The 18,332-nt window shown below is 42.0% G+C and overlaps 1 protein-coding gene across 1 annotated transcript in view; it reads right to left on the bottom strand.

Annotated features, from left to right (window-relative positions):
- Window positions 1-18,332, bottom strand: part of si:dkey-96l17.6 (kinesin-like protein KIN-14E) — a 47,902-nt gene that overhangs the window by 1,939 nt on the left and 27,631 nt on the right. The window contains exons 4-6 of the mRNA XM_036935626.1: window positions 5,646-5,838; window positions 2,227-2,407; window positions 293-503 (exon numbers count right to left, since the gene is read on the bottom strand). Of these exons, the coding sequence (XP_036791521.1) occupies window positions 293-503; window positions 2,227-2,407; window positions 5,646-5,838 (585 nt within the window). The remainder of the gene's footprint in view (window positions 1-292; window positions 504-2,226; window positions 2,408-5,645; window positions 5,839-18,332) is intronic.

Raw genomic sequence — 18,332 nt, 5'->3', positions numbered from 1 at the left:
TTCTGATTGTATCATATTTTGTCAGAGAAACAGAATTATGACATGAGGTAGAATTGTGAAGTATGGTATCATGGTTGTCACGTTAACCCCTGAAGTAAATGAAAGAGCCAGTGATTCAGTTAAGACCCCAATATCTCCTCTTTACATGTGCCTTGCTTAGCAGCTCTCTCTCTCTCTGAGCCCAGTTCTGTAAGGATGTACCTACCATCCACTCAATCTGACTGACTAAACCAATAAATCAAAACCATTTAACAGGGTGCTTTTGAAATGGGGAGCGGGCGTTTGGGCATACTGGTGGCTGCGTTATGGCGGTTGGCGCAAGCCTGCTGAAACATGGCGAAGAGCTCCCCGGCGCTGGAGGCCTCTTTTGTCTCAGCTCCCTGGGCAAACACAAGCCCCTTTCTGTTCCTTTTAATCTCCACCCGCCTGCTCTGGGCCTCGGCCCCGCTCACAAAGAGGTCCTGGAGCCGGTCATTATACAGTTCCAACATATAGACCGAGACCTAGGAAGAGAGTAACACAGAGAAGAGATGAGAGGAGCAAAAAGGACATGATGGAGGAGAGGAAGTTTACTGTAAAGTATATTTGCTTCTTGTTGCTGATATAGTGAGGGATAAAAGTATTTGATCCCCTGTTGATTTTGTACGTTTGCCCACGGACAAAGAAATGATCTGTCTATCATTTTAATGGTAGGTTTATTTGAACAGTGAGAGACAGAATAACAACAAAAAAATCCAGAAAAATGCTTGTCAAATATTTTATAAATTGATTTGCATTTTAATGAGGGAAATAAGTATTTGACCCCCTCTCAATCAGAAAGATTTCTGGCTCCCAGTTGTCTTTTATACAGGTAGTGCTCCTAATCTCAGTTTGTTACCCGTATAACAGACACCTGTCCACAGAAGCAATCAATCAGATTCCACACTCCAATCCACCATGGCCAAGACCAAAGAGCTCTCCAAGGATGTCAGGGACAAGATTGTAGACCTACACAAGGCTGGAATGGGCTACAAGACCATCGCCAAGCAGCTTGGTGAGATGATGACAACAGTTGGTGCGATTATTCGCAAATGGAAGAAACACAAAAGAACTGTCAATCTCCCTCAGCCTGGGGCTCCATGCAAGATCTCACCTCTTGGAGTTGCAATGATCATGAGAACGGTGAGGAATCAGCCCAGAACTACACGGGAGGATCTTGTCAAGGATCTCAAGGCAGCTGGGATCATAGTCACCAAGAAAACAATTGGTAACACACTACGCCGTGAAGGACTGAAATCCTGCAGTGCTCGTAAGGTCCCCCTGCTCAAGAAAGCACATATACATGCCCGTCTGAAGTTTGCCAATGAACATCTGAATGATTCAGGACAACTGGGTGAAAGTGTTGTCGTCAGATGAGACCAAAATGGAGCTCTTTGGCATCAACTCAACTCGCCGTGTTTGGAGGAGGAGGAATGCTGCCTATGACCCCAAGAATACCATCCCCACCGTCAAACATGGAGGTGGAAACATTATGCTTTGGGGGTGTTTTTCTGTTAAGGGGACAGGACAACTTCACCGCATCAAAGGGACGATGGACAGGGCCATGTACCGTCAAATCTTGGGTGAGAACCTCCTTCCCTCAGCCAGTGCATTGAAAATGGGTCATGGATGGGTATTCCAGCATGACAATGACCCAAAACACATGGCCAAGGCAACAAAGGAGTGGCTCAAGAAGAAGCACATTAAGGTCCTGGAGTGGCCTAGGCAGTCTCTAGACCTTAATCCCATAGAAAATCTGTGGAGGGAGCTGAAGGTTCGAGTTGCCAAACGTCAGCCTCGAAACCTTAATGACTTGGAGAAGATCTGCAAAGAGGAGTGGGACAAAATCCTTCCTGAGATGTGTGCAAACCTGGTGGCCAACTACAAGAAACGTCTGACCTCTGTGATTGCCAACATGGGTTTTGCCACCAAGTACTAAGTCATGTTTTGCAGAGGGGGTCAAATACTCATTTCCCTCATTAAAATGCAAATCAATTTATAACATTTTTGACATGCGTTTTTCAGGATTTTTTTGTTGTTATTCTGTCTCTCATTGTTCAAATAAACCTACCATTAAAATTATAGACTGATCATTTCTTTGTCAGTGGGCAAACGTACAAAATCAGCAGGGGATCAAATACTTTTCTCCCTCACTGTATACAATAGGAAATAGTTTCTCATCGCTCAGAAAGTCTTTGCATCCCTCACCTTGAAGTCAAACTTGGTGGCATTCTCCTGGAGGATGTCAAATACGGCATTGAACGCTCTAGGCATGATGCCTGGGCTTCTCTGGTCTCTGTCACCCACCATGGTGAAGGTCTTTCCGGAGCCTGTCTGACCGTACGCGAAGATACACACGTTGAAGCCGTCGATGGCTGACTGGATCAGCCTGGAAAAGAGACTGGTTCAAACAGGGATTCTGAAAGACACTGTAAGGTCAGAAATGTTTTTACAGGAACCTGAGGCATGTCATTGTAACACATGGGATATGATCCTGGGTCTAACGAGGGTGAAACCAACGTCTTGACCATTTTTTTTTATTTTTATTTTTTACATTTGTAAAAATTATTTATTACAAATTACACAAGGAAGGGGTAACATTAAAGAATTAGAACATGAAGGACAAACAATACAGCATCAAGACACTAAAGAGAAAAAAGGAAAAGACAAAAGAAAACGGCAAACAACAATGCAAACATTTTTTTTTTATAAATACATTTAAAACAAAGGACATCAAGGACAACTGAAATCATAACAGCAATGCCAACTGTATATGTTTGTGTGCATGTCTAGCACTATTACATGTATGTGTGTGTTCTTGCATGTGTTTATTTGAATGAGAGTGTGTGTATATGCGTGTGTCCAAACACCTGCACGGCATCAACCTCAGGCAAACCGGCGTTAGTTGTAAAAACACTGCCAGTTAGTGTCATTCAAATGTACTTTTATTATGTTTTATTTTGACTTTTTTTCCTTTTATCTTTTGACCATCATTCTCTCTCTCACACAGCAACTCCACACCCGCTTGTCTCCAATTCCACATACCAACCCTCAGCTTCCCTCAGCCCATCCCGTCTATCTCTGCTGGCCACCCACGTCCTGTTTCTACGCAACACATATCTTTCACTATGCTATGATGTTTAACGTACAATTTGAATCTATCTCATCGAATCTACAGATTGCGTGTTGAAGATAAATACTTTTACTAAGAGTATTACTATATTAGTAATTGACTGACCCGGTCTCTCCAGATCTCCTAACAGTACTATTTCTAGGGTCAATTTTAGACCAATGCTATGCATTTTCAGCCATTCCTGAACCTGAGACCAGAAACAGGCTACCTGAGGGCAATACCAGAATAAATTATCTATTGATTCTGTATCCTCACAACAAAATCTGCAGAGTTTAGATGATTTTATACCCCAAATATTCAACATTTTGTTGGTGGCAAGAATTAAATATAATATTTTTAGCTGAAAAGCACAAAGTCTTGAATCTTGCGTTGTTTTATATATCAACTCATACACCCTGTGCAATCTGTATGGCACAGTTGTCAACATCCTGGTCCTCAAATGAAACTGGTATACTTTCCTATTTATGCTATGTTTATTCCTCCGCCAGTTTTGATCCTTTATATTGGGCAGACAGACCAGTTCCCTACCTCCTCCCGCTGCCACACACCTCCTCCATTTTTGGGGCAATGCTGTAATCAATTGGTTGTACTCTTTGATTGAGCAGACCTTCCCGTACAAGTTATGTCCTTCAACTCCATGAAGGACATAACTCTACCATTACAATTTACAAAATAATTTAAGAACAAAATACCCTTTTCAAACATCTTTCCCATAAATATAGGTATTTTATCAACCAGCACATTTGAGTTCAGCCATAATATTTGTTCTATATTTTCAGGGGGATGAATTTGAAATTGTAGCCAGCTCTGCAATGCTTGCTTGAAAAAGACAGCTACTTTGAAAAAAGTATCATTTTCAATTAATCGAAAATGAGACATGGCAATCTGCACAAAGGCAAAAAGGCAATTTTTAAACAATGGATGAGCTTTAAACAATGGATGAACTCTATTGTCTGTAGAGTTCCGAGACAGGATTGTGTCAAGGCACAGATCTGGGGAAGGGTACCAAAAAATGTCTGCAGCATTGAAGGTACCCAAGAAAACAGTGGCCTCCATCAATCTTAAATGGAATACGTTTGGAACCACTAAGAATCTTCCTAGAGCTGTGTTGCAGAAATGCTGCAGAAATCTTTTGGTATCCTTCCCAGATCTGTGCCTCGATCCTGTCTCGGAACTCTACAGACAATTCCTTTGACCTAATAACTTGGTTTTTGCTCTGACATGCACTGTCAAATGTAGGACCTTATATAGACAGGTGTGTGCCTTTCCAAAGCATATCCAATAAATTGGATTTACCACAGGTGGACTCCAATCAAGTTGTAGAAACATATCAAGGATGATCAATGGAAACAGGATGCACCCGAGCTCAACTTCAAGTCTCATAGCAAAGGGTCTGAATACTTATGTAAATAAGTATTATGTAAATAAATATTTTACTCATGTAAATAAAGTAAAAAAAAATACATACATTCACAAAACTTTCTAAAAACCTGTTTTCACTTTGTCATTATGGTTATTGTGTGCAGATTGATGAGGATTTTTTTTATTTAATCCATTTTCGAATAAGGCTGTAATGTACCAAAATGTGGAAAAAGGGAGGGGTCTTAATACTGCACCGTATAGTATTCATTTTTGTATATCTGTGTTTATATTATCCATGAGTTTCTAGTACACAGACCATATGGTTCAAGTGGAAATAACCTAATTAATGAGAAAAGCATCTAATCAACAATGGCATTATTTTCAATTGCCTCTGCAACTCGTTCAACTATTCACCAGTTTGATGCCAAAACATTTACAATATATACATATAGATATAGTAAAATAAATGTATAAAATAATAATATAAAGGATATTTCATGCTGACACCCTCATATTAAACACCAATGGCATTCACTAAGCTAATGGTTTGTATTTAGGATAATGTTTTTCAGCTTTGTCATTCTAGCTTTTTATTTTAAAACATATTTTATAATTATTTCATATATTTGACATGTGATAAGGCCAGAGAGAGGGCCAGAGATAATTACAGACACCTGTAATAATCTGAAGTACTCAAAAGGGCCACTAGATAATTTATGATCGATTTAGCCCCTGTTGAACTGTACATATTAATATCTTGAAACTGTCATTGTCTAAGACATGCAAGAAAAATGAATAAAAATTGTTCACAAAAATTCTGGTAGTTTACTGGTAAACATACAATGTTGCGTACAATAAGCACAAAACTCTAAATTTACAAAAGACCTTTGAGTACATTTCCAGTTCCTCCACCAAACCAATCACAGTGCTCTGTACTGTATTTCTTGACAGACCTATTGAATCTGACATAGGGGTAATAGGGTCTAAGGATGGGCTTTGGCAGAAGTTTTGAAAGGGGAAGATACCTCCTTTCCTGTTTCCTTTGGTTTAGACATGAACATTTTGGCTTCCTAAATCAAATCAAAATGAACCATTTGAGCCAATAAAAGGATGTTAAGATTGGCAGCATCACCTGTTGGTGTCTTGGAACACATCTTCCTGGGAGCTCTCCCCACTGAATACCCGGTCGAACTGGAACTCTCTCGGCCCCCTTGAGGTTTCCACGGTAACAGAGTAATCGTCCAGACGCCCCACGGCGATGGCCCCTCCCTGAGCTGCCTCGGTGCGGCTCATGGGCCGTATCCGGCAGAACACCCGAATTTTACCTGCACCACACGACAAAACCACTGCAAAGGTCAAGCGACGCCACTGACCCCAAACTGTACAGTACTGAACTTGCACCTATGCTAGCTCAACTAAAATAGTATTGTGGCATGCAGAGGACCCGCATTCAAACCTAGTCATTTACATAGATAGATAACTACCTTTCATGTCCTCCACCATGTTGTAGTACTTCTTTCTCATGGTCCTCTCTGAAGTGTAGTTCTCTACGACCTTCCTATTCTCCTCTCTCACTTGTTTCAGCTGCCAACAGGGGATAGAAGAGACAGTACAACTGAGACTACAAATAGTAAGACAACCAAGAGTAGAGTGGATGAGAACCCCTCTGAAAACATAAACTACAAACATGGTTGTCCCGTCAAGGCCCTTAGCATTGAGAAATGCTGATTGTGCGCACTGAAGGTTCTACTTCAGGTCTTAGCTAGCTAGCTATAGGCTAGTTAGTCACACCACATCCAGGTCCCTGTTTGGACATCTCACCTGGTCTTGCAGCAATAAAAGTTGCTGGCCAACGCTTTTCCCTCCCTCACCTTTCCTCAAAATCTCATCCAGCTCTGGAGTTGTGTCACAGTCTGAGAGAGTGGAGAGGAAAGCACAGTATGGGTACTGTGGTGCAGGGTTGGGGTCAAGTCGATTTGAAGAAGTCTATAGGCAGGTTTCCATTAATCCAGGTTTATTCGACAAAAGCAATGTCACCCCAAAACTTTTTGTGACGTGTAATGGAAGTGGAAAATATAGATTTAATTCTAAATGCCAACTGCCTGCTAAATCTATTTTCCAACTATAATGTTTCTTTGCAGGATTCTCATCCTGACTTTCAAGAATGGCTGAATTGCTTCGAGTTGCTTTTCAGTTTGGCTGGATGCAAGTTTCACCCTCCAATTACAAGTTTTGTCATGGCACAGACCGTGGAGATATGTTGGCACATGAGAATTATTAGAATATGGCATATATGAGTCAATTCCTGCATTCTATCCATGCTGGCTTTTGCGGGCTACCTGAGACATGAAACAGATAGGTGGGAGGGCATACAGGCGGTCGGTCGCCAATTATTTAATGTGCAATTTGCCTAAATATTATAAACTTGTGGGAAAATGTGGGTTTTAAGGTGTGATGTCATTACGTCCAGCTGTTTTTATTGACACAAGATAGTTAAATGGAAACGCACCATAGCAGGCAATTGTCAAATATCTTTTCTCTGCAAACTTTCTAAATGTCAACAAAAACAATCACTGGACAAGTTAATGGAAACATAGCTACTGAGAATAAAAGGCTTTTTATTTTATTTATTGAGTTGGAATTTCAGATTACTTCCTGAATTGACTGACTTCTATTCAAATTGACCCCAACCCTGCTGTAGTGCATCTAACTAATGAAAGATATGCAGTTAACAGTGGGTATCATAAGTATTCCCCTCCCGTTGAGTAAAAAAAAAAAAAAAAACATTATAAAGTGGGATTTATTTAATTTGTTTTTTTTGTCGTGCCGTCGAGGGTACGCCAAATAAAAATGTGATTTCTTTTTCTTTTTCAAACAGTCCATTTATATTTTCCAATGGGGTTATACATTTGAGTGAGGTTATTTCCTCACCTGTGTTGCCTCGTTTCACTGCCAAAAATAAAACTAAACCATCTAGTGTTCAGCGAAATAACAACAAGGCACTAAAGTAATACTGGAACAACAACAAAAAACACTGCAAAATAATACACTTTTTGGCCTAAATACAAAGCCTTATGTTTGGGGCAAATCCAACACATCACTGAGTAACCGCCTCCTTATTTTCGAGCATGGTGGTGGCTGCATCATGGTATGGGTATGCTTGACATCGGAAAAGACTGGACAGTTTTTCTGGATAAAAAGAAACGGGATCGCTCTAATGCAAAATCCTAGAGGAAACCCTACTTCAGTCTGCTTTACACCAAACACGAGGAGAGGAATTTACCTTTCAGCAGGACAATAACCTAAAACACTGGAGTTGCTTACCAAGAAGACAGTGAATGTTCCTGAGTGGCCAAGTTACAGTTTAGACATAAATCTGCTTGAAAATCTATGACAAAACTTGAAAATTGCTATCTAGCCATGATCCCCAACACCTTGACCGATCTTGAAGAATTGTGAAAAGAATCATGGGCAAATATTGCACAATCCAGATGTGCAAAGCTCTTAGAGACGTAGTCAAGGTGACTCACAGCTATAATCACTGCCAAAAGGGTTTCTGACATGTATTGATTCAAGAGAGGGGGGGGGGGGGGGGGGGGGGGGGGGGGGGGGGTGAATGCTTATCTTAACAAGGTATATAGTATTGTTTTATGTACATGAAACAAATTGTTTTTCCACTTCGACATTACAAAGTATGTTGTGTTGATCATTGGCAACACATGAAAATGTAATCCATTTTAATCCCACTTTAGAACACAATAAAATGTGAAGAAATCCAAGGTGGTGGATACTCATGATACCCACTGTACATGTCACGTGATTACACAACACATATCTAGGAAAATACAACATTTAATGCAATTTAGACCCTCAATCCCACTACAATGTTCAGTCACACAAATAGAAACAGACACACATGGGTAAACATACGTAGTAGCAGCAACGCGCATGCCCGCACACACACACACACACACAACATTACATTACCAGAGAGAGAAGGCCTGGCCCCGACTCTGATACAGTCCAGAGCCATCTGGGTAATCTCACATTCCCTCAGTGTCTCTTGTAGCAACAGCACATTAGATGCATACTCATCAGAAGAGTCCAACCTGTGGTACATAACATTATTCACTCAATAACAAGAGGGGTGATCATTTTGTTTGACCCGTATCAAAAGGAGACTTTGTAAAATAGGGTCTCTATGGTCTCTTCAGTGCTTCCATACAAAAGGCAGCTGGTTCGAAACTCACCTCAACCCTTAGCCCAATCCTGAACCTAACCAATCCCATACATTTTCTACATTTAACTCCTTACCCTAACCCTTAGCTTCATGCCCATATCCTGGTTCAACTCTAACCCTAGCCTCAAACCTAACCCTAACCCCTAGCTTCATGTCCATATCCTGGTTCAACTTTAACCCTAGCCTCAAACCTAACCCTAACCCCTAGCTTCATGTCCATATCCTGGTTCAACTCTAACCCTAGCCTCAAACCTAACCCTAACCCCTAACCCTACCTTCATGTCTATATATTTGGTTAAACCCTAATCCTTGCCTCAACCCATTCCCTAATCAATTAGGATTCGAGGCAGAGATGCCCTCAGACCAAGATTCAATAAGTAAAATTCCACCTAAAGCTGAAGGATGGGACCCTCCAGTTACAGTGGGGCAAAAAAGTATTTAGTCAGCCACCAATTGTGCAAGTTCTCCCACTTAAAAAGATGAGAGAGTCCTGTAATTTTCATCATAGCTCCACTTCAACTATGACAGACAAAATTAGAAAAGAAAATCCAGAAAATCACATTGTAGGATTTTTAATGAATTTATTTGCAAATTATGGTGGAAAATAAGTATTTGGTCACCTACAAACAAGCAAGATTTCTGTCTCTCACAGACCTGCAACTTCTTCTTTAAGAGGCTCCTCTGTCCTCGACTCGTTACCTGTATTAATGGCACCTGTTTGAACTTGTTATCAGTATAAAAGACACCTGTCCACAATCTCAAACAGTCACACTCCAAACTCCACTATGGCCAAGACCAAAGAGCTGTCAAAGGACACCAGAAACAAAATTGTAGACCTGCACCAGGCTGGGAAGACTGAATCTGCAATAGGTAAGCAGCTTGGTTTGAAGAACTCAACTGTGGGAGCAATTATTAGGAAATGGAAGACATACAAGACCACTGATAATCTCCCTCGATCTGGGGCTCCATGCAAAATCTCACCCCGTGGGTTCAAAATGAACACAAGAACGGTGAGCAAAAATCCCAGGACCACTCAGGGGGACCTAGTGAATGACCTGCAGAGAGCTGGGACCAAAGTAACAAAGCCTACCATCAGCAAGGACATTGAAGATGAAACGTGGCTGGGTCTTTCAGCATGACAATGATCCCAAACACACCACCCGGGCAACGAAGGAGTGGCTTCGTAAGAAGCATTTCAAGGTCCTGGAGTGGCCTAGCCAGTCTCCAGATCTCAACCCCATAGAAAATCTTTGGAGGGAGTTGAAAGTCCGTGTTGCCTAGCAACAGCCCCAAAACATCACTGCTCTAGAGGAGATCTTCTTTGTGAAGACTTACAGAAAACGTTTGACCTCCGTCATTGCCAACAAAGAGTATATAACAAAGTATTGAGAAACTTTTGTTATTGACCGAATACTTATTTTCCACCATAATTTGCAAATAAATTCATTAAAAATCCTCTACAATGTGATTTTCTGGATTTTTTTCCGTCATTTTGTCTGTCATAGTTGAAGTGTACCTATGATGAAAATTACAGGCCTCTCTCATCTTTTTAAGTGGGAGAACTTGCACAATTGGTGGCTGACTAAATACTTTTTTTCCCCACTGTATATGGCAGAAAAGGAAACTACAGTAAGAGAAAGAAATTGGCTTTGTAGTTCGTATACTGACCATTCTGGGGCAGAGTTGACCTCGTCTTTGCTGTTGTCATCATCTGCGGTCATCTGTGACATATGGTCAAGTTTTTCTCTTGCTTGGGCCAAGGCCACATGGTTCTCCTCGAACATGTGGTCAACAAGGAGCCTCGCCTCAATCACTTCGCTACAGATATCATGGGCCTAAGACAAATTATTTCAATAATGTGGCTCTTTTACTGTTTGAACGGTGTGATTCACTGATCATTAGAGTCATAGCTGTGAAATAATAGAACAATTTCAGTTAGGCAGGGCTGGCCCTGGGCATAAGCACATTTTTTACTCAGTCAAGAGTGAGAATAGTAGAATACACAAAGTGCAATTTCGAAATGTGGTTGTGCATCAGCAGTTTTCCTATGTCAGCCACTGACAGTTACTCAATTAGTCCAGATTGGTAAATTAGTCTAGCCAGCTATCTAAACTTGTATTAATCATGGCCAAATTACCGACCTGGTACGAAAATATTCTCTCTGCCCCATGGCAAAATGTGTAGAATTGCAGGAAATGTACATTAAAACTTAAAAATGTTCTCTCTGACTCTAAAATGTTTTGCCTGCGAGGTGGGGGGGGCAAAAGGCAAGGGCCGGCCCTGCTGGGAGGCATCGTTTAGGTGTCTCAGCATTTAGTTCCAAAGTGTTCCAATGTGTTTCAATTAGACACTTAAACACCTCACCTTCTCAACGACAATGCGGAGCAAGACAGCACAGGGGGGCTGTGCCACCGGGATAGGTGGGATGGGTGTCTGCTCTGCCTCCAGGAGCTCAGTAATCTCTCTCTCCCTTTTATACAGACTCTCCTTCAACTCCTCCAGGCGAGCTTGGGCCCCCTCCAGTGGCAGCTCTGTGCCACTGCACCCCTATGGACAGCAAAGCCCTGCTCAGTGTTCACTGTCACAACCCCACAACACTGACCAATGTTCATGGCTGAAAATGCCATTAATTACAGAACGAGGATCAGATTACTCTAACCCCCAATCTTTACCTTAGCAATTAGGGCAATGAAAGCAGTCTGACCCAGTCTCAGTGACTTGGGGCAAAAACACACCTACACCCACCTCAGTTTGCTGGACGGGACCGTTGTCATTCTCTAATATGTCACCAGCATCAGTAGGAGGGGCTTCCTGTTGCCCCTTCTCCTGTGGGGATGCCCTGAGAATCTCCTGGACTTTCCCCACCTCCTGCCTGGCCATCTGCAGCTCCTGTAGTGCTATTCACCATTGTACACCATTTATAACAGTCAGAAACACACACATGTACACAAACATAAGCACACCAACTCACTGGATGCCTGGTGGCTGTGGAGGAGGTCTAGTCTGGTGGAGAAAAGCTCCATCATTTTATTCTGTTGGGAAAAAGAACCATGTTGAGGTTATCTAAGCAGAGACAAATATCATCAGTCTGAGCTTCACTATCATTTCGAGAGAGGAAAAATCCCTGTCCTGTCATGTTGTTTCATGTCACAAAAGTCATGTGTCTTCGCCATGCAACTCAATGTCAGTTCAGAAACAGTGTATTACTGTACAATTAAGTAGCATAGCCAATGCTGCTGTAGCAGGGCCTCTGTTGCCGCTGTGGCCATAAGAGGGTGACCATGGCTCACACTATGAGACTCACAAACAAAGCAGAGAATCAGAACCTCTTTTAGCCTCTGTATGGTCAGACCTTCTCTCTCTGCCACTGCAGGGCCTCCTCTCTACTCCTCCTCCTCTCCGCGATCTGCTCTCCCTGCAGCCTCTCATTCTGCCGGCTCACACTCTGAATGGAAGAGGACAAACGTATGAGACAGAAATTGCGACCCGATGGACATTGTGATTTGAACTTATGTCAAATGAATACATGGGATGGTTAGTGAGACAACTGAGATGAGGAAAACCTCTGAATTGAAAGTAGGGTAGACTATGATGTGTAAGTTCGTGGTACTGCTCTAGGATCGCCTTTCTGTACTGTATGAGGATCATGTCATAACGTTTACAGTTCCTCCATATTTGATAAGGAAATGTATCTGACCCACTGTATGTATGGATTTGCCTCTTCGGGGCATCGGTACAGAGTACTTCTTGGGCACAAGGGTCATGTAAACCCAAGGCCAAAACTGGAGTGAATGCTACGTTGGGTTACCCTTTTGCTGCTCTCTTGATATCTATTTTACTTGTATTATGCATAACAACTCTGCCTAGTTGCACTACCTTATCGTATTTGCAACATGAACAGGCTGTGCATTTAATTTTGGCTCTTCCCACATTTTGTATTCTGTACAGGCTTCCTTCTTTTCACTCTGTCAATTAGGTTAGTATTGTGGAGTAACTACAATGTTGGTGATCCATCGTCAGACACAGGACAATAACCTTAAACATAAGGCCAAATCTACAGTACACTGGAGTTGCTTACCAAGAAGACTGAATGTTCCTGGGTGGCCGAGTTACAGCTTTGACTTATATCGACTTGAAAATCTATGCCAAGACTTGAAAATGGTTGTCAAGCAAGCATCCAGAACTGGATTTTGCGACTGTACTTGAAGAAACCTTCAAAGTTCTTGACATTTTCCTTATTGACTGACCTTCACGTCTTCAAGAAATGATGGACTGTCGTTTCTCTTTGCTTATTTGAGCTGTTCTTGCCATAATATGGACTTTGTCTTTTACCAAGTAAGGCTATCCTCTGTATACCTCCCTACCTTGTCACAACATAACTGATTGGCTCAAACACATTAAGAAGAAAATAAATTCCACAAATTAACTTTTAAGAAGGCACACCTGTTTATTGAGATGCATTCCAGGTGACTACTTCATGAAGCTGGTTGAGAGAATGCCAAGAGAGTGCAAAGCTGTCATCAAGGCAATGGGTGGCTACTTTGAAGAATCTCAAATATAAATAATATTTTGATTTGTCCAACACTTTTTTGGTTACTACATGATTCCATGTGTGTTACTTCATAGTTTTGATGTCTTCGCTATTATTCTACAATCTAGAAAATTGTAAAAATAAAGAAAAACCCTTGAATGAGTAGGCGTTCTAAAACTTTTGACCTGTAGTGTAGTAGCCTAAACCTATCGCTGTTACATTGAACTGGGTGAATGGAATGTGAATGACAGTCATCCAATATTGTCACGCCCTGACCATAGAGAGCCTGTTATTCTCTATGCTGGTTAGGTCGGGGTGTGACTAGGGTGGGTCATCTAGGAAATTATATATCTATGTTGGCCTGGTATGATTCCCAATCAGAGGCAGCTGTTTATCGTTGTCTCTGATTGGGGATCATAATTAGGCAGCCATTTCCCCTTTTGTGCTTTGTGGGATCATGACTATGGATAGTTGCCTGTTAGCACTATTATTTAGCATCACGTTTCATTTGGTATTTTGTTGTTTTTGTTCAGTGTTAATTTAATAAAGGAAAATGTGCGCCTACCACGCTGCGCTTTGGTCCTCTCCTTATAACAATCGTGACAAATATGCTGTGATAGAAATAAGGCCATGATCATGAAAAAAAAAAAAATCCTCCCTCACCGACCGCCACTGAGTGTTACCCAAGTGGTAATATCACATTCACAAGTATGGTGAAATACCTTTCGTTCAAGCTCTAAACCCAACAATGCGGTAATCAATGTCAATGTAGTACTAAAAATAACATAAGGTAGAACAAAAACACAAGAGAAATAAAAATAAGAAATTAGAAGAACAAGAGAAGGAAGGTAAGCTATATACAGGGTCAGTTCCAATACCATGTTAACAATGCGCAGGGATACTGTGATAGAGGTAGATACTGTATGTGTAGGGGCATCAGGATATATCATAACCTGTAGCCGCAGCGTATATGATGATTTGTATGTGAGTTTGTGTGTTTGTATGTAGAGTCAGTATAAATGTGTGCACATGTTATGTGTGTGAGCAAATTAAGTGAATGTGTGTGTGTGTGTGTGTGTGTGTGTGTGTGTGTGTGTGTGTGTGTGTGTGTGTGTGTGTGTGTGTGTGTGTGTGTTGGCGTGTCGGTGAGTGTGTAGAGTCCTGGGAGTGTGCATAGAGACTACAAATAAAAAATGTAATTAAATGGTCAACGCAGATAGTCCATGTAGCCATTTTGTTAGCTATATATCAGTCTGATTGGCTTGGGGATAGAATCTGTTCAGGAGCCTGTTGGTGTCAGACTTGATGCACCAGTACCGCTTGCCATGTGGAAGCAGAGAGAAAACTCTATGGCTTGGGTGGTTGGAGTCTTTAATGATTTTCTGGGCCTTCCTTTCACACCACCTGATATAGAGGTCCTGGGTGGCAGGGAGTTTGGGCCCAGTGATGGGCTGTCGCGCCTTCTTCACAACTGTGTGTGTGGACCATTTCAAGTCCTTAGTGATTTGGACAACAAGCAATTTGAAGAGAGGTTGTTGTCCTGGCACCACACTGCCAGGTCACTGACCTCCTCCCTGTAGGCTGTCTTATCATCACTGGTGATCAGGCCTACCACAGTCATGTCGTCAGTAAACTTGAAGATGGTGTTGGAGTCGTGTGGGGCCACGGATTTGTGGGTGAACAGGGAGTACAGGAGGGGCTAAGAACACACCCCTGTGAGGCCCCCGTGTTGAGTGGCAGAGTGGCAGAGGTGATGTTGCCTACTCTCGCCACCTGGGGTCGTGGATCGAGTTGGAGAGGGAAGTGTTCAGTCCCAGGGTCCAAAGCTTGGTGAAAAGCTTGGAGGGAACAATGGTGTTGAACGCTAAGCTGTAGTCAATGAACAGCATTCTCACATAGATATTCTTCTTATCTAGGTGGGTGAGGCAAGAGTGGAGTGCAATTGAGATTACGTTGTCTATGGATCTGTTGGGGAGGTATGCAAATTGGAGTGGGTCTAATGTAGGGTGTCTGGGAAGATGGAGTTAACATGTGCCATAACCGGCCTTTCAAAGCACTTCATGATTACAGATGCGAGTGCTCCAGGGTGGCATGAAGCCTTAGAGTTCTTTGGAACAGGAATGATGGTGGTCAGCTTAAGACGTGGGGATTACAGACTGGGACAAGGAGAGGTTGAAAATGACCATGAATTTGCCTGCCAGCTGTTCTGCGCATGGTCTGAGAACGAGCACTGGAACAACGTCTGGCCCCCGGCCTTGAGAGTGTTGATCTGATTAAAGACCTTACTCGCGTCGGCACGAGATCACCCAGTCCTCTGGGTCAGTGGGGGTCCTCGCGGTGTTCGAAGTTTGCATATAATGATTTCAGTTGGTCTGGTAGAGAGGCATTGTTGGGCAGATCACGGCCGGGTCTTTCTTTGTAACGCGTAATGGACAATAGCCCCTGCCACATGTGGCAGGCGTCAGAGCCTGTGTAATATGATTCCACCTAATTCCTATATTGTCCTTTTGCAGGACTTCTTGTACTTGTTCCTGTCTTCAGCCGTAGCCTAAGGGTTACCTGCGATAGCACTGTGTGCGGTAGCCCTGTCCTTTAGCTTAGCGCCAACTTCGGCGTTAATCCAGGGCTTTTGATTGGAGAAGCAGTGAACCTTCACTGTGGGGACAACGTCGCCGATGCATTTCATAAGGAAGCCGGCGGAGGTGGTTAGCTCGTTGATGTTATTGGCGGAGTCTCGGAACATATTACAATCATCTAGCAAGGCAACAAGGAAAGCAGCCTCCCGGTGCAAGTTTTCCTGTTTGTTTATAGCCTCGTACAGTTTGTTAAGTGCCAGCTTCTTATTTTTCTTTTCCTGAGTTGTAATGTATACAGCAGTCACGATAACAGCTGACAACTTTCTCGGGGGGTAGAAGTGTCAACATTTGACCATCAGGTATTCCAAGAAGGGCGAGACTTCCACTACGCTAGAGTCAACACACCATTTCTTGTTGATGAAGAGGCAAACCCAATTTCGATCTTAATGTATCATACGGTATGGTTTCATGTTTTGTATGTTTTTTTATTTTTTATTTACTTATTGTTATGTTACACTCAACAAGGCCTCTGGGGACAATAAAGGTCTACTGAAGTAAATAGAATATAGCATAGTGATAAAGTTGTCCCCCGATGAGGGGTGGTGATGGTTGGTCGGTAAGAGGGAACTCACTGTGATTCTCTCCTCCCAGTGTGTGTTCTTCTTTTCTACCTTCTCTTGGTAAAGGTCTAAGATTCTCTTCAGTGCATTCAGCTTGTTCTGGTAGTGAGATCGGATCTTCTGTATTGTCCTCTCCTACTAGCACAGATAAGTGTTGAATTCAACTTGTAGTGACACCTGATCAATACACACACGCACGCACACACAGATCACCTGGTTCTCTCGTGATGCGATCTGAAAGTTTTCCTCTAGCTCTTGCACCATCTCCAGATGTCTACTTTTCATAGTCTGCATGTCCTCAGCTATCTGTTGCCACAAGAAATGATGCAATGGCGTCTTAATATTGACACAATAAATTCACAGTGACTGCTTAAAAAGATCATCAGTCAGTCAGCTGATAACATGCCATGACAGAGGTTAATGACTCATATACTATACACACACAGAATGCACAGCAGCGTGATAGCCTAACAATTAAATAGAGATAAAGACTGAAAAATCAAAGGCCTCTGGTCTTCTGATCCTGCACAGACACACACGCACAGGCATGCGCACACACACACACACAGACACACACAATAAAGCCTATTCCAGACAGAAGGAGCGGCAGACATGTGAGTAAAGAGGAAAACACAACATGATCTCTAACAATGAGCTCAGTGTGTGCTTCTTTTCACAACGATCAACATCGGGTTTGTCCCTTAGTCACACGTCTGACTATCTTAACCCATTCCTTCTCTGTACATTTCATATTGAGTACTATGTGACTTCACAGAAATTATAAACTTACAGTCCCTTCAGAAAGCATTCATACCCCTTGACTTATTCCACGTTTTGCTGTCTTACAGACTGAATTCAAAATGGCTTAAATATAGTTTTTTCTCTCACCCATCTGCACACAATACCCCATAATGAAAAACATGTTTTTATACATTTTTGCAAATGTATTGAAAATGAAATACAGAAATAACTAATTGACATAAGTATTCACACTCCTGAGTCAATACATGTTAGAATCACCTTTGGCAGCGATTACAGCTGTGAGTCTTTCTGGGTAAGTCTCTAAGAATTTTGCTCACACCGATTGTAGAATATTTGCACATTATTCTTTAAAAAATTATTCAAGCTCTGTCAGGTTGGTCGTTGATCCTTGCTAGCCAACCATTTTCAAGTCTTGCCATAGATTTTGTCAGGTTGGTCGTTGATCCTTGCTAGCCAACCATTTTCAAGTCTTGCCATAGATTTTCAAGTAGATTTAAGTGAAAACTGTAACTAGGCCACTCAGGAACATTCAATGTCGTCTTGGTAAGCAAATCCAGTGTATATTTGGCCTTGTGTTTTAGGTTATTGTCCTGCTGAGTGTCTGTTGGAAAGAAGACTGAACCAGGTTTTCCTCCAGGATTTTCGATTGAATCCTTACCAATGACAAGCATACCCGTAACATGATGCAGCCTCCATGCTTGAAAATATGAAGGATGGTACTCAGTACGCCTTGTTGCAAATATATATTTATTTATTTATTTTCCATATTCTTTTTTCTGTGCAAGCTTCCAGTTTTTCACTCTGTCATTTATGTTAGTATTGTGGAGTAACTGCAATCTTTAGTTTTCTCTTATCACAGCCATTAAACTATGTAACTGTTTTAAAGTCACCATTGGCCTCATGGTGAAATCCCTGAGCAGTTTCCTTCCCCTCCGGTACCTAAGTTTGTAGTGACTGGGTGTATTGTTACACCATTCAAAATGTCATTAATAACTTCACCGTGCTCAACGGGATATTCACATTTTGCTTATTTTTTTACCCATCTACCAGTAGGTGCCCTTCTTTGCGAGTCATTGGAAAACCTCCCTGG

Source organism: Oncorhynchus mykiss, chromosome 11, assembly GCF_013265735.2.
Source record: "Oncorhynchus mykiss isolate Arlee chromosome 11, USDA_OmykA_1.1, whole genome shotgun sequence".
Lineage (NCBI taxonomy): Eukaryota > Metazoa > Chordata > Actinopteri > Salmoniformes > Salmonidae > Oncorhynchus > Oncorhynchus mykiss.
The sequence above is the reverse complement of the archived record's forward strand: the minus strand, read 5'-3'. Positions and strand labels throughout refer to the sequence as shown.